The sequence below is a fragment of the Sciurus carolinensis genome, chromosome X (assembly GCF_902686445.1).
Source record: "Sciurus carolinensis chromosome X, mSciCar1.2, whole genome shotgun sequence".
In the NCBI taxonomy this organism is placed as follows: domain Eukaryota; kingdom Metazoa; phylum Chordata; class Mammalia; order Rodentia; family Sciuridae; genus Sciurus; species Sciurus carolinensis.
The window spans coordinates 111,028,979-111,054,573 of record NC_062232.1 but is presented as its reverse complement, the minus strand read 5'-3'; the positions used below and the strand labels follow the sequence as shown (position 1 = coordinate 111,054,573).

Genomic DNA, 25,595 nt, shown 5'->3' with positions numbered 1-25,595 from the left:
TAGGCAAGGTTGCTACATAGGCGAAAACGCCCCCGCCCCCTTCCCCCTACCAGGCACCCTCATCCCTAGCCCCCCACGCCCTTGGCACCCCCCACCCTCAGGGCTGACTCTGTTTTCCTGGCCCGTAGCTCCCACGTGAACTCCCACATCAAATCAACCCCCTTTTCCTCAGTACAGCAGCTCTCTCTCTCCAGGTACTAGGGATGCAGTAGGTTTCACCCTTTGCAGCCTATTTGCATTTAAAATAGGACCCTGGTTAACCCAAATGAATCTTGAGTTGGTGGAGCTCTGGGCTGTGTAACCAAGTGGAGGGAAGTCCAGGGTGAGAGGGGTGTGTTTTTGGTCAGTGGAGGAAGGGGGGAGGTAGGCCGCCTTCCTGGAAGCTATTAAATCCCAGATGTGGGCTCTGTTCACTGTGCTGCTGCCTTGGGGTGGGGGTGGATGGACTCTCTGACCTCTCAAGGTTGCTGCCGATTCTATGGGTCGGTGATTTCCAGCTACATTTCCCCGCACCCACTTCCTTTGCAGCGCTCCGGGCACCTCGTGACTCTGCTTTAACTAGGGGTTTTCAGCAGTTTGTCTTTGTGCCTATCAGCCAGGGCCCAATTTTCCCATCACCGTCTTCCTTGCAACAGCAACACTTGGGCTCAGCAATGGTGACTGCTGAAGATCAGCCCCAGCCATACTCAGTTCAAAGAGATTTTCCCAGACAGCTCTTCAAAGCTCTTGTTCTCAGAGAAGTATAAGGAAGGCACTGCTTTATGCTCTCTGAGTGTGTGGGCTTTATGCAGAAAAATATTTGTGGCCTTATGTGAACAGAGTCTGTCATATGCAGATTTGGTGGGCAAAGCTGCCAGGCAAAATCTACCCAAGGAGCATATATGATTAATTGGGTCCATTTCACATTGGATCAGCAAACATTCAAGAGCCCTACTATGTGCCAGGCTCTGAGTTAGACCTGATGAGTAACAAGAAAAAGAAAGCACTGCTTTAAATACATCCCATAATGTTGCATGTATTTTTTCACTTTCATTTAGAACAAAGTATTTTAATTACTCTTTTGATTTTTCTCTTTGACCCACAGGTTATTCAGAAATGTCTTGTTTGATTTGAAAAAATTCATCTTTTCCCAGATTACTTTCTAATGGGGATCTCTAATTTAATTCTGCTATGATCATAGAATGTACTTTAAATGACTTCGATTTTTTCAACTTCATTTTGATTTGTTTTCTGGTCCAGTGCATGGTATATGCTAGTAGATGTTCCATATCCAACTAAAAATATGCATATTCTGTAATCACTGTGTGGAGCATTTATTATATAAATGGCAGTTGGGTCAAGTTGGTTAAGAATGTTATACAAGTCTTGGGCTCAGGGTGTGGCTCAGTGACAGCACTTGCCTAGCACGTGTGAGGCACTGGGTTCAATCCTCAGTGCCACATATAATAAATAAGTAAAGGTATCGTGTTCATCCACAACTAAAAAACATTTTTAAAAGAAAAAGAGTACAGTCCCAGCTGTGGAGAAATTCAGTGTAAGGAAAGATAGACATCCAGTGTAAAAAGTGCCATGTATGACGTGAGCCAGGGTGCATGGGAGCACAGGGGGCTGCCGTTGGCCAATAAGGCTGATAGCATCAGAGACAGCTCCCCTGGGGAGATGACATCTGAGCTGAGTAGGAGTAAGCCAACCATAGAAAGGTGGGAAGGGAGGTCTGTGGAGAAGGGATGACATGAGCAGAGGCATAGAGGCATGAAGCAACTTGACATGTGTGGGGAACTGTGAGCAGGCTGTGATTATTAGGGGAAAGTGTCAGGGAGAGGGGACAAGAAATGAAGCTGGAGGGGCAGGTCATGTGAGGGAGAACCCAGTCTCTTATGCTGAGGAATACAAGCTTTATCCCAAGGAGAGCCTCTGAAGGATTTTAAGCAGGAGAGTAAAGGGTCAGATTTACATCTTGATTAAACTATCTGTGAATTGGGGAAAAATCATTCAAATTGCCTCTGAGATGAATTGATTAAAATTTCCATTGAAAGGGTAAATTTGCAGATTAAGTCAGGGTTAAGTGCAAGGCTCTCTTCTTCCAAGGTCTATCATTAGGCTGAGGCTCTTTCAGGGATATTGCTAAAATCATGTATACATCGGTGCACATATGTATTTGTAAAGCTCCCAACATCCTTTAGGAGAAGCAGGTCCTTTAAATGATGTAGTGGGTAAAGGAAATGGGTTCTAGGAAAGTCTTGTTGCTTCAATCCTTTATTTAAAACTGCAGTGACAACATCAGGTTAAGAAAGTGCAAACTGAGCTGTGATCTCTGTTTTGTTCAGCAAAAGTCATCCGGAAAGGCACTGTTTAACCTGAGTTGCAGCCATCTCAATCTTGCCGAAAAGGAGTATTTTGGATTAGAATTCTGCAGTCATTCTGGAAACAATGTAAGTTGCTTTTATTATAGGCTTCGTTGTGTTCTAGAAATGCTTCCAAAGGCAATTGGAACTCAATCCCCTGACTGAAAAATGAAAAACCATTTACACCCTTGCAAAATGATAGAATGCAATAAATATTGTCCCTTCCTCCTTGTTTGTTAAAAGTCACCTCCGTTTTTCAACCACAAACTCTTGTACCACATGCTCCCGTTTTGTCACTCTGAACAGTTGACCGCACTATCTATTTTGACTTTCCAGAGGCTGAACCTCAATCCCCAGAATTAAGGCTCTTGACCTCCCCAGGAAATCTTTAGGGAATTCTTCCCTCCTATTTCTTAGTCCTAAAATTCATGAAGTTCATTCACTGTGTCCTGCCCTGGCGTATCTCTACTCCAGTACTTTCCCAGAAAGCCTTCTTAGGTTTATTAAGCAGTCCTTTGTGGGGACCGTAGGATTCAAATGTAGAGCCAAATGCCTTCATTAGTCTTTGTAGCAACTAATGAGACTTGTGTGTGACACCTCTGTCATCCAACTGAGGCAGGGGAGCAGTGATTCAAATGTCAACAACAAAGAGTTTATAGATCAACAACGTTCACTGTCATTGGAAAAATATGAGGAGGCAGATTGAATGTGGTGAAGGTACACCATCTCTAGGACACTGCTGTTTGTTTCCGGCTATCTTTAGAACGCTAAATAGGCCTGGTATTTGTTTATTTCATGTTGCCCTTTATCTGGTACCAAAAAGAAAAAAAGATGCACTCAATGCCATGTCCTATCAATTTTTTTTCATTGATGTTATTACAGGTTTGGTTGGAACTTCTGAAGCCCATAACAAAGCAAGTAAAAAGTAAGTATGGAAAATCATTTAAGGAATATAGTTCGCAGTTCACACTTGAAAAATATTTCAGCAATCCCACACAATTCCTCACCTTAACATAAGGGCAGAAAAGGGCTTTGATATAATATCTCAATCCTTCATACATTCGGTAAATTTGGCAATTTAGAAAATTGTTTTAATTTTGCCCGAGATGAAGAAGATCATGCTGCTGGATCTTTGAGTACATCTGAAGAACGCTGGTAATTATGGCACTCTGTGGATTGACTCTAGGAATAGATCTCATACTCTGGCACTGCAAATCTTCAAGCATCCTTAATGTCAATCTGCAATGCCATTCACTTTCTGCCTGAAGAGTCTTTAGTTTTATCTCATCACAAACACCCCCCACTGTTTGCTTCAGTTCATCTGAGTGCCTTCTGTGCATGAACTATTTCCCCCTATAGTTCACTATCTAGTGTGGTGGTTCTCACATTTCAGTGTGCCTTAGGATCACCTGGGGTTCTTGCTAAAATGCAGATTCCCAAACCTCTGGGTTGATCACCAGCAACCTGCATGTTTAACTACTTCTGCAGGTGTTTCTCAGGCAGATGGACATCAATCAACACTTTAAAAAACACTGATGTCTCTTCTCCTGAATCCTCTTCCCCCACCTGCTCTTTACATCTGGGTGCTTCTCACAGTTCTGTCTGTTTCTGTTGTGTAATGATCATCTGTCACATTATTCTAACATCTTCCAAACTGATTCTCCCCAATCCATCATCTCCATTACTCCCAAAGGTATCTATTGAAAATACAACCCTGACCACATCGGTCTCCTGCTTAAAATGCTTCCTGACTCCCTCTTACCCACAAAATATGGTCCAACCTCTTCAGCATGATGACGCAAAGCTCTGGTCTCTGACTACCTTTCTAGCTTTGCCCCTACCACCAACCATTTGTATTCCTATCTGTTTCTTCTTGAGAAAACTAACCTTAGGTATAGGCGTGATAGGTAAAATATACGACGCCCAATTAAACTGGAATTTCAGATAAACAATGATTTTCATCCCATGTAATTTTTATCTAACTGAAATTCAGATTGAACTGGGATGCCTGCACTTTTATTTGCTAAATCTGGTAGCCTTACTCAGGTCTCAGCTCCTGTAGGAAGACTTCCATGAGAAACTCTTTTCTCCCTCTTGTGCTTTCCAGTACTCAGTGCTTACAACTGTTTGTGGATTTGTATTTGTCTTTCTAGATATCAATCTCACATACCACAAGGCAGCTCATAGTTGCCTTTGTATTCCCAGTGTCTGCCTAGTACAGTCCTTGGCACATGATAGGCACCCAAGAAATATTTACTGAGTATCATTTATTAAATGGTGCTAATGCCATAAATATGTGGTTACTTTTTGTGTTCTTCTTAGATATACATGACAGTAGAGTGCATTTTGACATATTATACATACATGAGCATAACTTACTCTAATTAGGATCCAATTCTTGTGGTTGTACATGATGTGGAGTTTCACTGGTCATGTATTCACACATGAACATAGGAAAATTATGTCCAATGTGGTTACTTTTTTTTTTTTTTTTTTTTTTTGGAGTGCTGGGGATCGAACCCACGGCCTTGTACTTACAAGGCAAGCACTCTACCCACCGAGCTATCTCACCAGCCCCCAATGTGGTTACTTTTGATATACAAAAAAGTGTATACTTTGATATACTTTTGTGGTGCTGGTGATGAAACCCAGGACCTTGTGCATGCTGGGAGAGTGCTCTACAACTGAGCTATACACACCCCTGGCCCAAGTTTTTTATTTTCAAATACAAGTAGGTGTAAAAATAGGTAAATAATGTATATTTTAAGATAGAGACATTGGTCCACACTGCTTCTAGTTTCTTTAATGTGAAGCTTAAGCTGAGTGATAATCATGTATTCCAGCTGAAGTTAAGCCCTTTTCTCAAGCAGGAATGTAGAATGCCAAACAGCAAGTGGTAGATTTTTCTGAATGGGACACTTCTTAGTAGAGGGCACATCTTTACACAAGGAACTAAAAGGGAGCAAGGGTATGAAAGGGGTGGGAAAACTTTCCCAATTGCTGTCCACATGGGGACATAATCCAGATTTGGCAACACTATACAAATGAAAACTTGAAACTTAAAATAAAAGTCTATAGGAAGGACTAATGGAAAGGGGAGGAAAGTAGAGAAGTGTGTGTGTGTCTATGTGTGTAAAGAGCTGTAACTGTTATGATGGACATTTAATTAAAACTTATGGAGATATTGTGTTTTAAGATCCTAAGGAAGTTGTTTTCAAATTTATGGTGAAATTTTTCCCAGTGGACCCTGGACATCTTCGGGAAGAACTTACAAGGTATAGTACCTACCTTTGTGTCTGCTGCATGATGTTACTTGAGAATCGTCATTCTCCATTGATTGGGAAGGGGCTTCTGACTCTCCTTAGCAAGGCTTGGCTCTAAGTCACTCTCTGGGAGATCTTGGCAAGGAGCTAGATAGAGAAAGGGCCTGGCTGGTTTCCAAGATATAAATCTTCAAAAGTTTGGAGCTACAGGGAGAAGAAGGGGTGATGTTCTAGAAGTGATAGCAAACCTGGGTGACCCTTGGGGGTTATGTTATTAACTGCTACAGCAATAACCAGGTTCTCCCTCATAGCATGTGTTTCAATCAGTACAGGCATGATACCAGCTGATTTCCATGGACATTGAAAATAGGCATGTGTGTGTGTATGTATGTATTTATGTGAACACACACATATATATATATATATGCATATATATATATACATATATATCTCATAGGTAGAAACTGAGACATTCTGTAATGATGATATATACTTATTAAAGATGCCCTTTGGAATGACAACGTAAACCTACTTCTTCAAAAGTTCATTGCCAACACAACACTTCCCCAAACCTTACTCTGCTTTCTAGACTTAGACTCTTACACATAGAACAGATCCAAGAGATAACCCAGTCCAACCCTCTTGTTTTACAGATGAGGAAACAGGTCCTGGGAGTTAAAGTGGTTTGGCCAACATCACAGGATGTTGGCAGTTTTTCTTCCTGACGTCTCCCCTCCTACATGGTTCACAGCTAGTTCAACTTGGCCCCTTTTATACAAGGAAATTTTTCTGAGGGGTCTTTGCAGAAGTTACTTTTCACAAGCCTCCCTTCCTATATTTCTCTCCAAATTCTCTCCACATTTGTGAGTTGTAGGCCAGTTTCCCAGATAACCTGATATCTTGGTATTTATATTAGTTTGCATTCATAAACCCATTTTGGTTGAGTTTTAAATTATGACCAATTTTGATGGAGATAAACTCTCTCCCCCGCAAAAAAAACAACAACCCGAGAAAATCAGTGTGATGATGAATGATTCATCAGCTGTTCAGAGCAAAGATTTGGTATTTGTAGCAGGCAGCTGCCTTCTTAACAGCAAGGAATGTGTCAAATGACAAGAAGTTTCTTTCTTTTTAGGAACACAATGAAATTCACTTTTCTTTTAGCAACTTAACTGATTTTTTTCTCATTTCCATCTATATATGAAAACAGGCAATGACAAAGGTTAAATTTCCTTTCCCTTTTCCCCACTGGTCCATTTAAGACTACTTAACTGGGTGAATTCATAAGGATACCTTCTTTGAGGCTAATACGTGGATTTCTGAGTGGTCTGCAAATATAATTTTTCTAATTGAGTCATTTCTAATGCATTTGGGAGCTCACAATTCTAAGGGTTATAATGATTAATGGTTTTGTAAACTGAAGAATCATCTGCTAAATTTTTCAATCTGTATTTTCATCTATCACCTGTAATTAATTTTGATGTTCCACATGGCCTTCAAGGCTTAACTAGTTACCAGAAAGATCCACAGAACTTCATTTACAAAATCACATTTTAGCCAGGAGTGGTGGTGCACAGCCATAATCCAGCCACTCCGAGATGACGAGGCAGGAGGATCATAAACTCAAGGCCAGGCTGGGCAACTTAACAAGACACCGTATCAAAGTAAAATAAAAAGGACTGAGGATGTAGCTGACTGGTAGAGTGCTTGCCCAGCATGTAAAAAGCTCTGGGTTTAATTCCTAGTGCCAAAAAACATGCATTTTGTATAGGGAAGCACCCACAATAGATACTCAGTATTTTAATGTATAAAATAAAACATCAAAACCAGTTTTGAACCATAGAAGAAAGCAGTGGTAGAGTCTTCGTTGTACACATTTTCCCCTGAAAGTTGATTCTCCTTTGATAAGGTCTTAAATGTGTGGGACAAATGCTATCCTTCGTTTTATGGGTCCCTGGTGAGGTATTGGTGGGGAAAATGGCTGTTTCATTCAGCAAACATTAATTATATACCTACTCTGTGTGAAGTGTTGAACTCCAGTGATACAGTTAGCAATTCAGGCAAAGGGAATAACGTGGTCAGAAACCTGGCCCCAAGTCCTTAATTTCTGAAATCATTATCTTTGGATAATATGATCTTGATGAATCATATCAGCCCTCTCTGCATAAGTGTAAACCAGGCTGATCATTCCTGTTCCACCAACCTCCTTGTTATAGCAGAGAGGACTTGATAACTCTGTTTTGTGTGTGATGCTGGGAATAGAAGCTAGGGGCTCATGCATGCTAGGAAAGCACTCTACCACTGAGCTGTACCCCCCAGACTTTGGCCGCATTTTCTGAACAGTCCAATATTGGCCTCACAAAGGCCTTCATTCTTACTGGGTCTTCTTTCCTCTCTAGCTTGGAACGTGGCTTTGCTATGCGGCAGAAACTACCAGAGGATGATTGGCCACTTCCCTCAAGTTGGCGGGAGGATTTGGCCAGGGCGATTCCTAATGGCTGCAAAAATTGCCAATGTGCTGGATCAGCACTTTGTGGTCTGAGGCTGGTTTGGGGCTGAGGCAGATCTTACGCATTACTCACCACTGGGGGTGCCATTCCTTTCTTGAATCATCTCAGGTCTGGCAGAAGTGAAATACACTTTCTTATTCCTGTTTCTCTCTCTAAGAGATTTTCCCCAACTTCTTTACAGGTATCTTTTTACTCTTCAAATAAAGAAGGATTTGGCTCTAGGAAGGCTTCCATGCAGTGACAACTGTACAGCATTGATGGTATCTCACATCTTACAATGTAAGTAACTAACGTCTGCTTTGGGGCCTATCAGCCAGAGACCCAAGCAAAAGAGCTGAGCATCCCAGCATGCCTGTCACTGTGTTAGGGTTTAACAGCATGTGCAGCACAAAGAGGCTGCTTCAGTATTGCCATTGAGATTGGGATCAAATTCTGTTCTGTCTCTACCACTTTCTAACTGTGGTAGGGCAAGTCCCTTTCCTTCTCTGAACCTGAGTGCCCTTGCCTTTAAAACAGCTATAAGAATACCTTCTCACAGGGTAGTTCTGTAGATCAAAAGTAAATGCTGATTTTCTTCTACCTCAGTCCAACCTTCCCCTCCCACTGCCCCTGGGCTTGCTGTCCAGGAACTGGTTTGGACAAATCTGGGCACGGACTTTGCCAGGCAGGCACTGACTCCCTCTGTTTGCCCCCAGGATACATCTCTGGTATGTGCTCTCTGCAGCACACTGTCACGTTCAATATGATTTCTGTGTTGCTCTTTATCATGGTTCCAGAGAACAAAGCACAGAGTACAGCAGGTGGAGAGAAACTAAAAGGGAAAACGGCCCCAGGCATCTATTAGTGTTCCCCATATCCTAGCAGCCTTGTAGGCTGAATAACAAAGGTAGGTGGAGGAGGCAGAACAGTGGGGGCCTGCCAGGGAGGGGTGACATTGGGCAGGCCTGGCTGCTCCTGTAGCCCTAAGGGTAGGGTTTAGGCAGCTGGAGATAGCATCTCTTCTTCTAAGGCCAGCTGGACTTTCTCTCTTTTTTAGAGGCCTCCCAAGAATACACTGTTCCTTAATAATCCTGCAGAACCATAACTTGAGTTTCTTGTTTCATAAGTTCATTTCTGACCTCTGCCCCCTTACCTTCCTGCCAGCCCATAAATGGTCGATTTCTGATTTCACTAGGAACTCCAGAACGAAGTGCTTGGATAAGGACAGTGTCTCAATCCATGTTTATCAAGGGACTCTTGGCTGGGATAAGTAAAGAGAGCGGAAGGAGCTCAGCAAGGCAGAGGTCCCATCAGGGAAGGCTGATGGAGGAGGTGGCTTTTTGCTGGACCTTAAAGAGACACTGGGGAATTGGATAGATAATGATAGGCAGAAAAAACAGCATGAAATAAATGGTGGGGGGGGGGCAGGAAGGAGTGTATATGGGTGCAGAATGACCCAGTATAGCTTAAGCATGGTGTCTATTTAGAAGCAGTGGAAAGTGAAGCATCATTTTGAAGGGTTCTGAGTGCCAAGGTCCTTCACCATATATCCAGTATTTTATTTGGCACTGGGATTTGGGGCCTGGGTAGAGCAGATAGAGAAAACACTGTTGGAAAACATCCTTCTCCACTAGCTGCCTCTTAAGGTAGCCACCAGTGGGTTGGAGTTTCTGGGTGGCAGGCCTCTTTTGGGGGATCCCAATTTCATTCTTAAACAATTCTGCCTTATGGGTTTGAGCATTCCCTAGTGGCCACTTCAGGCATAGCACGGGAGCCCTTCCGCTTTCTATTTGGTTTATCAATAGAAGTTCTTTCCATTGGAGAGCTGGGGGGGTGGGAGGGCTAAAGAATTAAACTTCCAGTGAGTTAGCTTTTAATAATTGATCCTGGTCAGATTCACTGGATGCTAAGGTAGTATGCAGATCACAACCAGATTACTCATTTATCTGTTCTTCTTTTTTTAACCTTTAGTTTGTTTTAGTTTTTTTTATTGGTGCCGGAGATCGAACCCAGTGCCTCAGGTGTGCTAGGCAAGTGCTCTACCATTAACAACAACCCCAGCCCCATTTATCTGTTCTTTTATTCACTCATCCAGTATTTGTTGAACACCTGCTGTATTCTAGGCATTCGAGAACCCCACATTCTGACCTTCTCACCTGCTTAAGTCTGTCTTGCACCCCATCTAGCCAGATATTCCCTCTCAATCACAATTTGTACGTTTCAAATAAAACTTCCCTTTATTGAACTCCTTTAGTAACCCTTCTTTGCCATTTATTCAACAAAAAATTATTTTTGCTTATCAAGTATATACCACATGCCAAATATTATTATAGGTGATTGAGGCCACAGGAGGGAACTAAGACAAAAATTCTTACCCTCATGGAGTTCGCATTTTTGACAGTGGAGGAGAATCAGGTAAAGATCAAAATAAGAAAATAAATTATATGATGAATATTAGAAGGTGAGAAGGGCAATGGAGAAAAATTAAGCATAGAAAAGAGATGAAGGATTCTGGGAGTGGGTACTGAATATTTAAATGAAGAGGCAAGTCGGGGTAAGTATACTGTGAAGGGGACAGTTGAACAAAGATGTGAAGGAGGCGAGAGACCAAGCCATGCAGCAAAATCTGGTGGAACAAAGTTCCAAGCAGAGAGAACATTCAATGTAAAAGACCTGAGGTGGTAGCATGCCAGGGGTGTTGGGGAAACATCAAAAACTACTGTGACTAACTGGAGCTGAATGAGACAGGAAGAGAGAGTAATCCTGAAGGGCCTTAGAGACCTTGTCTTTACATAAAATATAAAAAAGGGCTGGGGATGTGGCACAGTGGTTGATCAGCCCTGATTTTTTAAAAACATATTAAAAACCAAGTCTGAGGTGCACACCCGTAATTCCAGCAACCCAGGATCCTGAGGCAGAAAGATCAGAAGTTCTAGGCCAGCCTCAGCAACTTAGCAAGACCCTGTCTCAAGAAAAACCAAAACAAACTAAAACATATAATAATTTACATAGTTTACATAAATTCACCTATTTACATAAATTTACATAAATTCACCTATTTAAAATGTACAACTCAACAACTTTTTGTAAATTTACAGAGTTGTGCAACCGTTACCACAATCGAGTTTTAGAACTTTTCCATAATATCAAAAGAGATCTCTCAGGCCCATTTGCGATCACATTCTGTTCCCATGCTTGGCTCCAGGCAACCACCAATTTATTTTCTGTTTCTCTATATTTGCCTTTTTTGAACATTTCATGTAAATTGAATGATAAAATATATGGTCTTTTGCATCTGACTTTTTTCCACTCAACACAATATTTTTTAAATTCATGAATGTTTCAGTTTGTTCCTTTCTGTCACTGAGTAGTAGTCCATTTTATAGATGTACCATATTTTGTTCCTTTATTCACCTGGTCATGGACATTTGGATTATTTCCAGCTATTATAAATCATTTTCTAAACATTGGCACACCAGTCTTTGTATCTCCTGGGCAGATTCCTGAGTGTAATTGCTGGGTGTTGTGAAATACTTAAGTTGAATATTTTAAGAAACTGTTAAACTATTTTCTAAATTGTGACATTAACACCAGAAATGTATGAGGTTTCCAATTTTTCTATACTTTTATTAACACTTGTTATTGTCTTTTTAATTATGGCCATGAGAGTTATTATGAAGACATATCTTATTGCAATTATAATTAGCATTTTCTTAATGACTAATGATGTTGAACATCTTTTGTGTGCTTATTCCTGTTTTCTTTGGTAAAACGCTTATTTAAATCTTTTGCCCATGTTAAAATGAGTTATCTTACTATCGACCTTTTTTTTTTTAAATTTTTTGGTACTGTGGATTGGGCCCAGATGGGCTTAACTACTGAGCCACATCCCTGGGCCCCTTTTTAAAATTTTTTATTTTGAGACAGAGTCTCGCTAAGTTGCTAAGGACCTCGAAAAGTTGCTGACACTGGCTTTGAACTTGAGATCCTCCTGCCTCAGCCTCCCAAACTGCTGGGATTATAGGTGTGCGCCACTGTGCCTGGCTCATTTGAGAATTTAAGGCATTAAGTTTATCTTTTTACCTTATTTCTGAACTTGCACTTATGTTCCATCAGTCTTCACATCTGTCCTTTTATCATTACTACATTGATTTTATTGTTCTAACTTTGTAGTAGGTTTTGAAATAAGAAGTGCACATCCTCCAACTTTAGTTTTTCTGCAGCATTGTTTTGATTAATCTGCATCTGTTCATTTCCATGTAAATTTTAAGTTTATCGATTTTTACCAAAAAAAAGTCTGCTGGGATTTTGATGGGGATTCTCGTAAATTTATAGATCAATTTTGGAAAATGTTGCCATCTTAATAATATCAAGTCTTCTAGTTTATGAACATGAAATATCTTTCTATTTGTGTAAGTCTTTTAAAAAAATTTCAGCAATGTTTTGTAGTTTCCAATGTACAAGTCTTACACATCTTTCATTCGACTTAGTCCTCAGTATTTGATTCTTTTTTATGTTATTGTAAATGGAATTATTTTCTTAATTTCATTTTCAGATTGTTCATTGCTCACATATACAAATATATTTACCTTTTGTATATCAATTATCTCTGTTGAACTTATTTATTAGTTTTAGTAGTTTTTGTGGGTTCTTTATGATTTTCAACATACAAGATCATGTTTACTACAAGTAAAGACAGTTTTATCTCTTCCTTTTTAGTGCACATTCTTTATATATCTTCTTGCCTGATTGCAATTATTAGAACCACCACTATCATGTTGGGTAAAGCAGCAAGAGCAGCTATATTTGTCTGGTTCTGTTTTTAAGGGAAAGCTTTTAGTCTCTCACCATGTGGTATGATTCTGATGGTAGTTATGGGTTTTTTCCATATTTTTATTGGTGCAGTATAATTATACATAATGGCAGAATTCATTACTACATACTAATATGTGCACACGAAATAACAATATAATTTGGTCAAAAACATTCCCCAATATTCCTCCCCTCCTTAGCTGTAGGTTTTTTCTTTGCATGTTTGTTTTATTGCAGAGATGGGGATTGAACTCAGGACCTCACACTTGCTAGAGAAGTGCTGTACCACTGAGCCATGTCCCCTGCCCAGCTATAGGCCACCACACCCAGCAAGAGTCTATTTACTCTTACACAACATATATTTCTAATAGGTGTGGATATCTGATTTTCCATTTTATGTTAGAATTCAATGACCAGGAAGTAATTCATATAAACCTGATAGGGAAAAAGCAAAAGCAAAACAAAACAAAAACAATGACAACAACAATAAACAAGTATAGAGAAGATGAAAGAATCCAGTAAAAGCAGTATGAGGTCTTTTACATTAGGGCAGATAATCCTAAATACCTCAATTGCCTGCATAGGCATAATGTGATGATAAGTGTTTATAATAATAAGCTCGAGACATCTAGAAAAGAGTAAATTATGATCGTGTGTAAACTGCTAGGTATTTGAAAGGCCAGAATGATTTCTAGAATGATTCATCTCCTACAGATTCCAGATAGCTGGGGATTTACTAGATTCCCAATGTATAGAGTGATAAATTGGCTGAGACTGGCTTGCATTATAGTTAGCATGTTTATTCCCCTTTCTTGATAATATATGATCAGGGTGGAGTGAAGTTGTGGGGGATGAATTAGTTTACTAGAGCTGTCATGGAAAATACCAGAGACTGGGAGGTTTAAAGGAGAGAAATTAATTTTCTTATGATTCTGGAGGCTGGAAGTTCAAGATCAAGGTGTTGGCATGTTTGGTTTCTTCTGAAGCCTCTCTCCTTGACTTGCAGATGGCTGCCTTCTTGCTGTGTCTTCATATGGTCCTTTTTTCTGTGCTCACATTACTTGCATCTCTTTGTATGTCCAAATTTCCTCCCTTTATATGAACACCAGTCAGATTGAATCACAGAGCCCCCTAATGTCCTTGATTTTAACTTAATCACCCCTTTAAAGGACCTATTTCAAATTGAGTTGTGTTTGGTGGTACTGGAACTTAGGACTTCCGCATTGGGGAAACAAAATTCAACCTATAACAGGGGCTGGTTGGAAGTAGGAGATACAAGAAGAATGTGGGAAAAGACTATCCCAACAAAATATGCAGCTGTGGTCTTGGAGCCTGTAAGACCTATTAATACTAGGTCTATAACTTACTATACTGAAACATCATAGCAACCAACTGCTTCTAATTTGAAAAACAGCCAGTCAGTCCTTCCCTACAGAAATATAAATATATGCATATCATGGGGTCAGAGGCATGGAGCTACAACTAACTAGCTGCAAAGAAAGGATTATTTGGGGGAGATCAGAAGACTTTCTGAGTAGTCCATTGCTTAAATCCATGATGGTAATGTGAAAAATGTCACTTTTTTGTCATGCAGCAGAACTGGGAGACTTTCATGAAGAAACAGTCAGGAAACATCTGGCACAAACCCGGTACTTACCAAACCAAGACTGTTTAGAGAGCAAGATCATGCACTTTCATCAGAAGCACATGTAAGTACTTTCACTGGCACCTGCTTCCCCAGTGGAGGACACTAAAGCTGGGAACAGATTCTTGAAAGCAAGTCAGTCCTTAAGCCTGAGAAGCTTCAGGCTCAAGAAAACACTGACCTCCTCATGGAACTCTCAGAGTGGAAGTGTCATGCTTGCTGCATTTATTAGGCTCATAAATTCTTTCCCGTTGCAGTGGCAGAAACCCAGCTGAATCTGACATTCTCCTACTGGACATAGCAAGGAAGCTGGACATGTATGGCATCAGGCCTCACCCTGCCAGTGATGGCGAAGGGATGCAGATTCACCTGGCTGTTGCACACATGGGAGTCCTGGTGTTACGGGTAACAACCCTTTCCTTCCAAACTCTTCAGCTTGCCAGGTTAATTCGACTCAAACTTGGGTGTCTGTTCCCTTGGTGATCCCTGGGTGATCACAATGCTCAGTTTTACCACCTGCTAGAAAGGGAAGTAATGCTTGGAAAGGCCTTCTTCCCTCAATGCACTTTGTTTCCAGGTGTAATCTGTAAAAGACTATCTACATTCTAAGGGGTTAACACATTAGATTAGGCCAGCATGGTGGGGAAGTAAAGTCAAGAGGTTCTTTGGAATTTCTAGAGGAAGTATGTTAGGGCATCCAAAAAATATAGGCTGTGACACTGTTCAGGCCCTCCAGAGACACATTGAGGGGTCCAAAATGTGCAATGGTTTTGTTTATTACTGTTTTTATTGGAGGTACCCAGTGCCAGCTGGTAGAGAATTTGTGCCCAACCTTGTCACCAACTGTTATTATTTATTAGCTCATTCTTTTTCCAGGACTTTGTTTTCCATGTTAGAAACCCAACTCAGCCAGGTTCAGTGGCACACACCTGTCATCCCAGCAACTCAGGACTCTGAGGCAGGAGGATCACGAGTTCAAACCCACCCTCAGCAACTTAGTAAGGCCCTAAGTAACTCAGCAAGACCCTGTCTCTAATAAAATATAAGGGTTGGGGATGTGGCTCAGTGCCCCTGGGTTCAATCCCTGGTACCAAAAAAAAAAAAAAAGAAAAAAGAAAGGAGCACAGCTCAGGGATTTCTGGTCTCCCATCATCATTAATCCTCATCTCAGGGAACTTTGCCATAAGATGTTTTTTCCCAGCAGCTTTTCAGTCCACTAGATATCTTCATATTTCTGGATATTTTGATGAATTTAGATCCAAGTTAAGGTTCAAAGAGACTTGCCTACTCTTCAAAATGATAAAAGAATGATAGGCAGATATCTAGGCAGGGTTGTGAATAAATCACTAGTGAGAGAGAAGGGAGATGACCTTAGCCCCACTGACCCCCAAGACCAAATTAGAATTCTGGAGTCACCAAGAAGGTCATGTAAGGACTCAGCTAAGAGAATCTTGGCCTTCTCATTTATCTGGTTGTATACTTTTCAGCATGAGAGTCAGTCACATTGATGAGCAAAAGACTCAATGGAGTGAAATTAAGCCAGTCCCAAAACACCAAAGGCTGAATGCTCTCTGTGATATGCAGGATGCTAACACACAATAAGGGGGGTGTGGGGGAATAGAAGTTCATTGGATTAGACAAGGGGGAATGAAGGGAAGGGAGGGGCATGGGAATGGGAAAGAGTATAGAATGAATCAGACATAACTTCCCTATGTTCATATATGAATACATGACCAGTGTAGCTCCACATCCTGTACAACCACAAGAATGGGAAGTTATACTCCATGTATGTATGATATGTCAAAATACATTCTACTGTCATGTATAACTGAAAAGAACAAATTGAAAAAGAGTCAATGAATCATGAGTATACCTGTTCACCCAGGAGGGCCTTGTTACCCTTTCCACTCTACCCTTTGATCCTTGTCATTTCCTACTGCATGGGAGAAGATGGGAAAGGAAGCAGGGTAAGGTTACCATGTTGCTTGTGATTTCTTTCAGTGTGAATACTTCTGTAGACAGTTGGGAACAATATAGCTGATGTTAACTAAAATATCTATTGTCTCTACCCTAAATTCAGTTAAAGAATAGATAATTAGGTATGAAGTACCTTCTCTGTGTTCTTATTTTTTAAACTATTTTTTAGTTGTAGATGGACACAGTATCTTTATTTTCTTTCTTTATTTTTATGTGGTGCTGAGAATCGAACCCAGTGCCTCACACGTGCTAGGCAAGTGCTCTGCCACTGAGCTACAATCCCAGGCCTCTGTGTTCTTTATCATGTTCTTTCTGTTTTTAAAAAAATGCTTTTTGAGATATAAATTGCATACTATAAAATTAAACTGTTTTAAAGTGTACATGTCAGTAGTTTTTAGTATATTTAGGGAGTCAGGAAGCCATTTCTTCATTCAACTTTTTTTCAGTATATTCATTGTGCGTTCATACTGTACCAAGTGATAGGGCTACAGAGGTAGATAAGAATGATCCAGAATTTGTAGCATTGGAATTCTAATGAGAAGACAGATAGTTAAATAAGTAATTACAAACAAGTACCAGGTGCTTTGTGCTGGAAGTGTGGGATGCTAAGGTAACAGGTGAGAGGGGCTTAACATTTAAGCCAAGACCAAGAGGAAGTTATGGAGGCCAAAGGGCCAAGGTTGGGAGTTAAGAAAAGTTGTTCCAAAGAAAGACCAAACAGACAAAGGGCCTGAGAACAGTAAAACATGGCATAGTCAAGAAACTAATATCGAATGTAGGAGAGATGTGGCCCCAGTAGTGCTCTCAGACTTTTGAATAATCACCAAACTAATAAATGTGGTTGCCTGTAGGGAATGGTTAGATGGGGACAGGAGTAGGGGAGCTGGTGGTGGGCATGAAACTTCTCAATACTGGATATCTTTTCTTTCTCTCTCTCTCTGTGTATATGTGTGGGGAGTACTGGAGATTGAACCCGGGGGCACTCTACCATTCCCAGACTTTTTAATTTTTTGACACAGGGTCTTGCTGAGGCTGGCCTCAAACTTGCCATCCTTCTGTCTTAGCCTCCTGAGTCTCTGGGATTTCAGACATGTGCCACCACACTTGGCTTCAATACTATATATCTTTTGTGTGTACTTTTGATTTTTGGACCATGTGAATGGATTACCTGTTGAACAAACAAATAAATGGACAAACAAGCTAAGCTGTTTAGGCAGGCCAGGAGAGCCAAGGGAGTATAGGGGAGTTAGAAAGGGATGTAGGCTGCACTAATTAGAATATTCTAGAGAAGCCATTTATAGTAGACAATAAATAGAAATTACCTAAGTCTCTATCGACTGATGAATGTAAAAAAGAAAATGTACACAAATATACAATATGGAATACTATTCAGTCACAAAAGAATGAAATCCTGTCATTTGCAACAACATGGATGGAACTGGAGGTTATTATGTTAAGTGAAATAAACCAGGCACAGAAAGGCAAGTACTAAAAATGTTGATGTTGTAGTTGAGAGTGATGGTTCCCAAAGACCAGAGAGAATAGGAAGGAGGGAAGGATGAGGAGAAGTTGATCAATATGCACTAAGTTACAGTTAGATAGGAGTAAGAAGCTCTGCTTTGCTATTGCACAGTAGGATGACTATGGACAACAACTATGTCTTATATATCTCAAAAAAGCTAGAAGAAAATGTTCTGAATGTATATATACATTATCTAATATTCCAACCAGGTTAAATATATCTACTTCATCAAACATTTTTATGATAAAAACAAGTTTAAAAAGTGAATCTTTTCTTTGGAAAAAAAAGAATATTCTAGAGAAGGTGCTATCAAAGCTGGCAAGAAGGCTTGACTATGTGGGAGATATTTTGAGTAAGGAGAATGAGAATACTACAAGAGGAAAGGTACAGATTTGAATGGAAGAGCGTTTTTTGTGGTGGTGGGGTATTAGTGGGAAAGATAACTGTATATTCAATATAAAAGTGAAAGAAAAACCCAGCCAAATTTTGATGATGCAGGCAGTGAGGAGTTTTGAAGGTATTTGGGTAAATGGGGTTGGAGGAGAAATGTCTTTCTTTTTCAGCAGCTGAATCTGGAACCATGGGAAAGAGGTGTTTCCAGAAGCAATTAAAGTAATCCTTTCCTACTGTGATCTCACTGTCTTAGCCAGAAACCATCCCCAGAGCAGTCTTGTGGCCCACCTGGAACACCTGGTCATAGCTTCTACTTAGCTCAACAGGATCATTTTATGCAAGAAATAGGTCAAAGATAGTTTCATTCGCTAGGGACTGTGGCACATGCCTATAATCCCAGAGACTCAGGGAGATAAGGCAGAGAGATCACAAGTTCGAGGCCAGTCTCGGCAACTTAGCAAGATCCTCTGTCAAAATAAAAACAAATTTGAATGAACTGGGGATGTAGCCCAGTGGTAGAGCACCCCTGGGTTCAATCCCCACTACCACACAGACACACACACACACACACACACACAGAAAAATGGTTCTATTCATGAAGTGCATTTTCAATCATATTTGCACTGTTTTACAAACCAACTCTTGCTCACACAATCTGAAATCAGCCACATGTTTTATTACAGGGAAATACAAAGATCAATACTTTCAACTGGGCTAAAATCCGCAAGTTGAGTTTTAAGAGAAAGCATTTTCTTATCAAACTTCACGCCAATATCTTGGTAAGTAGATTTCTAATACATTCTTTTACATTTCTTTTCCTTGAAATTTCTTGGTTGCTTGTGCAAATGATTTGAATATGAGTGGTGAAACGCTGACCAGCCCCGAGGGATGATATGCCCCCTCTTGCCTCTATATAACCAACCAGAGCTTTAGACACACTATTAGCAAAGGCAAAACACTAAAAAATCTGATTCATAGTTCAGAGTGAATAAAGTAATGGGAAAATGGGACAACTGTGTTCAAGGTAAATCTGTGTGGAAATAGTTTATGAGGGATCTGATGTGTCAAATGGGAATGAATGATCAGTTAGGACTCTGGACATAATCACTTGATGTTTTCTTCTCCATTTTACAGCATGTATCTTTTTAATTTATTTTTATTAGAGCATTGTAGTTATACATAGTAATTGAGTTCATGCTGAAAAATTCATACATTCATGGAATTCAATTTTAGTTCCTGTCCCCCTTTTCCTTCCCCTCCTGCCTTCCTCCTTCTAACGTAACTTTACCTATTTTCCTTGAGCAAAAATTATTGGGCACCTACAACATGCCAAAGCCAAGCAGGATATGGGAAGTGGGTATACACATAAGCAAAATAAGCAATTACTGGGCAAATTTGTGTCATACAGGATGAGATGAAGATGTGAGAAAGGGTATTGTTTTATTACCATAGAGGAAATGAAACATGTGTACCAAATAATCTTTGACCTACAGAAAATCCAGTTTGGGCTTCATTCTCTGGATCTTGGCATTATATTAAAGTGTTCCTTTGAGTAGTTCAGGAGACTGGATCCAGTGAGAAGTTCATGGTCAGCCCCAGGGACTGCATGTAGGAACCTGGAAAGAAATGAGACAAGGGGGAAGGTCAGTGCAGTGGGTTAGTGGGGCTGTGGAAAATGTGGCTGTAATCATGCCATATAGCCTTGGGCTAAAGGGGGTATATAGCAAGTCAGGGGATGGGAAAATCTTGAACTTTAGGTCTTAAGGCCAAGCTCCCCAAGGACAGATTGAAATAATGTTAAGAGAGCAACACAGAACATCATAGAACAAGATAGCATCTAGAGGAAGAAGTGTCTCTAGCTGGTACATTAAAAAGCCTCATGGACATGTAATCATCCTATACACCCTTCCATCTGTAAGGAAATCTCCTCCCCACTCCCCTTTCCTGTTGGTCATTTATAACTTCTTGTCACCTTGAAAGGATACCCTTTGATGTTCATTTTAACCTGATTTACGACTTCATAAAAATGTTCCTGGCAGAGCAGAAGGGGGGTTAAACAGTGTTTAAGGCCAGGAGAGTGTGTAAAGCAAGACTGGCTTTTAGAGAAGGCTCTATTTCAGAGCAGTGGCCCTGTCTGTTCCTCTGAAGGTTGCCAATCATTTGGTTTCAGTAAGTGTGAAGCCTATGGAGAGCTGAGTGGGAAATCAGAAGCCCCATAGGCCTGGGGACTGGTAGCTTGGAAGGCATTGGGATTCCAAAGTCTTTAATATTCTGGAAGGATGGATGTTTTGCTCCATGTAAATTGCTTTATATAGGTGTTGTGCAAGGACACCTTGGAGTTCACCATGGCTAGCCGAGATGCCTGCAAAGCTTTCTGGAAGACCTGTGTGGAGTACCATGCCTTCTTCAGGCTTTCTGAAGAGCCCAAATCAAAGCCCAAAACCCTACTTTGCAGCAAGGGTTCCAGTTTCCGCTATAGGTAATTAAATACTGTGTATGGGAAAAACGTACACACTATTTCTTTTCAATAACATGGGAGGCAATAGGAGGAGTTCAAATTCTAGAAGCAATAAAGAACCTATTTCAGCTGGGTGTGGTGTTGCACGCCTGTAATCCCAGCGAATTGGGAGGCTGAGGCAGGAGGATTGCAGGTTCAAAGCCAGCCTCAGCAACTGAGTGAGGCCCAGAGCAACTCAGCGAGACCCTGTCTCAAATAAAAAATAAAAAGGGCTGGGGATGTGGCTCAGTGGTTAAGTTCTCTTGAGTTCAATCCCTAGCATCCCCCACCCAAAAAGAATCTATTTCAATCACTTGAAAGATTGTACCCTTTACTGCTTGCTTTTGGTATAACGTATTATGTGAATATTTCCTAACTGGGAGGCAGGGGGATGGGGGCTTCCTCCCTAAGGAGTTGGATCAGAATCACAGCAAAGATGAGGGAGCATAAGCAGTTTGAGAAAATATATTCAATGAACCTATTGTTTCTCTTATATGCCACTTAAATGCAAGACATGGAAAGGAAAGATCAACAACATCCTTTTGGTGGTGTTAGGCAAAAGAGCGAGAAAGCACTGGAGGGGATAAGGGATTAAAAAGGTTGAGCAATATTACACTAGAGGCTCCTCACTACAGGTCACACCTTGGAGGAATGGAAGCAAGGTCGAATTAAGATCTTGTTTTTACTTGAAAACACCAGCCTAGGAATGCACTGCAAGAAGCTTTCAAAACTCCTAGCTAAGATAAAAAATTCTAATCGAATGCTTCCACATAAGGAATTTGTCAAACAGTGGAGGCCTGCCCCAGTAAGAATTGAGGTATTTTTAAGAACATATTTTTGATGGAATCTTTCCAAAATGTATTCTACAAATCCCTGCCTTCTTGAACAGATGATACTGTGCATATTTTGCCCGTTTCTTAATGACCTGAGTTATTATAAACATCACTTATTATCCTCTGCAGGCAGCTGTGGTGCAGCGATGGCCTCAGGGTGGGGGAGGCAAGTCAGGCCTTGCACTTCAGTGATAAATGGCCCAGACTTTCTGGGTTTTATTATTTTTGTGGTTTCTTTCTTGGCTCTTGTTTCTCCCACCAATCAGCTGCATTTCTTTGCTAGTGTATATCTGACTGGAGCTATCCTCTTCTGCTGTTTAGTTAGCTGCTTTTTTTCCTGCCATGCATTGGGGAAACAGATAAATAGTCTCATTAGAAGTAGTAAATAAAATCAGTCAGTTGACTTTTTAAGTTCGAAAAAAAGAGTCTGGTTTCCATGTAGTTCAGGTTGTTCTGTTCCTGGTTCTTAGATAAGTGGGCATTACCATTAATGTGATTGTCAAGGAGTCATGACCTATGACATTCATCTAGATGCTTTTGGTTTCAGCAATAGCTGGGGCTCTCGAGTTTTAGTAGCTTATTGGATTATTAATTAATTACTTGATCTCATCTTTTTATAGTGGGAGAACCCAAAGGCAGCTTTTGGAATATGGGAAAAAAGGGCGGTTGAAGAGCTTGCCATTTGAAAGGTACATGCTTTTGTCTCTCTCTCTCATGCTGATTTCAAGTTGAATGTAGAGATTTATATGTATCCTGCTATTCCCAAGCCAGCCATTTCAATGACTTCTCTGTTTGGGGATTTCAGAAAGCATTACCCGTCTCAGTACCATGAACGACAGTGCAGGTCCTCGCCAGATATCCTCTCTGATGTGTCAAAACAAGTAAGGTTTCTGAAAATTCCTACTTCTTTAGATAAATGTAATTCATCCGAATTTCAAATGCTCCCAAGAATTGATTATGCCAGAATCTCCCACTGTGTATAAGGGTTATTCTGTTCCAGTAGGTTAGCCTCCTGGGGAGGTCTGCCGGCTCAACCTTTCCTGCCAATAGAAGACCATTTAGTAAACTCCCACTGGTGTGTACCTTATAGACTAAAAGCCTCTGGCACATTTTCAAATTGTAACCAGTATTGTTAACATCTTGCAAAATGAAGATCCAAATCAATTTCTATGGCTTTGTATTTTTAAAACTAAAAGCTTTGCTATTTTACCTATGGAAATTTTAAGGCTTAGAAGAAGGAATGGGGTCTGTGTTAAGGTTTTAAAACAAATTTGCTGCTTAACTATGTAACTTAAGGAGAAAGTTGTTCCCCTAGAACTGAGATGATGGCTTCCATTTCAGATTTATAGTATCAACCTTGTTAATCACTTTTCTTTGGATCTTTCTACAAAAATTAATTATAGGTCTCATAAACTCTCATGCCCTCATTTCAAGTCACAGATAGTTTTTATCCAAAAGGCATCAGAGGCATAATGATGAAAGGTTCTGTCCAGTATATGAACCTTTCATGCCATTCATTGACGGGCTCCCAGCTATATTACAGAAAATAGGGAGACTGGAGCAAGGAAGTTAGGAGACGTGCCTAAGTTCACACAGCAAGGCAACCACATCCCCAGCCCTACTTTGTATTTAATTTAGAGACAGGGTCTCACTGAGTCACTTAGTGCCTCTGTTGCTGAGGCTGGCTTTGAACTTGTGATCCTCCTGCCTCAGTCTCCCGAGCCACTGATATAGGCGTGTGCCACCGAGCCCAGCTTATCATATTCTTTTTAATACACAACTTGGAAAATGGTACAAGTTCTTATCCTTTCCATATATATTTATCAGAATATGGATCGAACTAACTTTGTAGAAAACTACCTTTCAAAATTCTTGGCTAAGATAGAGATAGACCCACCCCAGCCAAATGGTTTTTTCCTTTTTTTTCACCATGTACTTTTTTTCAAGGTGGAAGACTTGAGACTAGCATATGGTGGTGGGTACTACCGAAATGTGAATGGAGTGCACGCATCTGAACCTGTGCTAGACAGCAGAAGGAGGAACTCTGCAGTGGAGGTGACCTTTGCAGCCGAACTGGAGCGATCCAAACCAGAGGCAGATCCCACATCGTTACATCAGTCGCAAAGCAGTTCCTCTTTCTCTTTTCTTTATTCAGATCCCGTCTTTAACACTGACCCTGATCCTCACTCTGATCCCAGAGACTTCTTTGAGCACAGGAGTCCTCTAAGCTCCTTCCGAACAAGCTCCAAGATTGCTGACCAACACATAAATACATCTTCTGGCCTCACAAGCAAAGTGAGTCCAGCAAGGCAGCTAACTTACACAGATGTGCCCTATATTCCTTGTACTAGTCAGCAGGTGGATATTATGCCTCCCCAAGTCTTTTTTTATGTGGACAAGCCACCCCAGGTGCCCAGATGCTCTCCAGTCATGGCAGAGGAAAGGGCAAGACCAGACAACTATATAGAGCCATCTGCAATAAAGCCAGCCAAAAGGAGTCCAAGGAATATCAGAATAAAGAACTTTCAGCAAGACCTTCAAGAACTCCAAGAAGCTATGGCCAGGACGAGTGGTAGGAGCAATATCAATTTAGATCCAGAAGAGGAAGACCCAAATTTAGAAGATGCTTTTAACTATAGCACTCAAGAGCAAACCCCCAAACGGTCCCAGAGCCAATCAGACATGAAAACTATCCGTTTTCCTTTTGGGTCAGAATTTAGACCTTTAGGACCTCATCCTGCTCTGAGTCGTAAAGCAGACCTGTTTACATGTATGTTTGCAGAGCAGGAGTTCCCAGCAGTTCTCATGGATCAGAGTGCAACAGAAAGGTACGTAGCTAGTGAATCCAGTGATTCTGAATCGGAGATTCTTAAACCAGACTACTACTCTTTGTACGGCAAAGGAATAAAGTCACCCATGGCCAGAATCCGTTTGTCTTCAGGTAGTCTCCAGCTGGATGAAGAAGATGAAGATGTTTCTTTCAACATACCAAGTGCTGAAGACAGGACTTTACTAAAACCTTATAATTACTTCTTAGCTTAAATATGAATTCTATGAACATTTCTGGGTCAGTTCTGTGTTAGAACCTTAAGTAGAAAATAAGGAACTTTCTTACAAACCATATTCTTAGTCACTTTCCTTGGTGTTAATGAAGATTATGAAAAGATCCAGCTGCTGTCTCATTCCCTGAGCTTCACTCTCTATTCCCTTGGAACAGACTGGAACATGTCCTCTCCTCCCCAGCACTATGACAGAGTGAGAGGAGTATTTATCATCTTCATTATACATTTCTTTATAGAGTGATGATAAACACAGGGTAGGTTCTTCAATAGTGAGGAATAGTGAGAACATGGATTTGCATTTGGAATTTGCTTCTAATGACATTGTGATTTAGTAGACTGTGGCTATGTTGGTTATTTTGTACATTTTTTAATAATACTGAACAAAGGCTTCAGTTCTCATTATTTGTGTGGGACCCAGTTAAAAGTCTTGTTATTTGCTAAGGACATCAAGTTTTACAATTTATATCTAGAGGAGCATGGCCCTCCTACAGCCTCAAAAACAAGAAGATAGCATAGATCCTCTCACTGGAACAGATGTTTTTAGAATATAGGACTTGGCAGAATTTAAAGCCCAGGAAATTAATGTATTAGGCCAAATTCTAAAGCCAGATGTAGGGCTGATGAGGATATTATGATGTCAGATGTGTAATTTCTCTATTCTTAATTATTTATCATATGTAGTGAAGGAAAAAAGTTAACAGATCACTTTATTGACTGAATTTCTTCTGCTGAAGTTTATTATTATTCTTGCCATATC

The 25,595-nt window shown here is 40.5% G+C and overlaps 1 protein-coding gene across 1 annotated transcript; it reads left to right on the top strand.

Moving 5' to 3' along the window:
- The first annotated feature begins 1,569 nt into the window (after positions 1-1,569).
- Frmd7 (FERM domain containing 7) lies at positions 1,570-25,595 on the top strand. Its single transcript, XM_047535321.1, has 12 exons — positions 1,570-1,700; positions 2,273-2,432; positions 3,228-3,270; positions 5,542-5,620; positions 8,300-8,397; positions 14,504-14,618; positions 14,812-14,959; positions 19,130-19,225; positions 20,762-20,925; positions 22,397-22,465; positions 22,582-22,657; positions 23,724-25,595. Exons 1-12 carry the CDS (start codon positions 1,570-1,572, stop codon positions 24,816-24,818), a joined length of 2,274 nt encoding a protein of 757 aa, XP_047391277.1. The 3' UTR covers positions 24,819-25,595.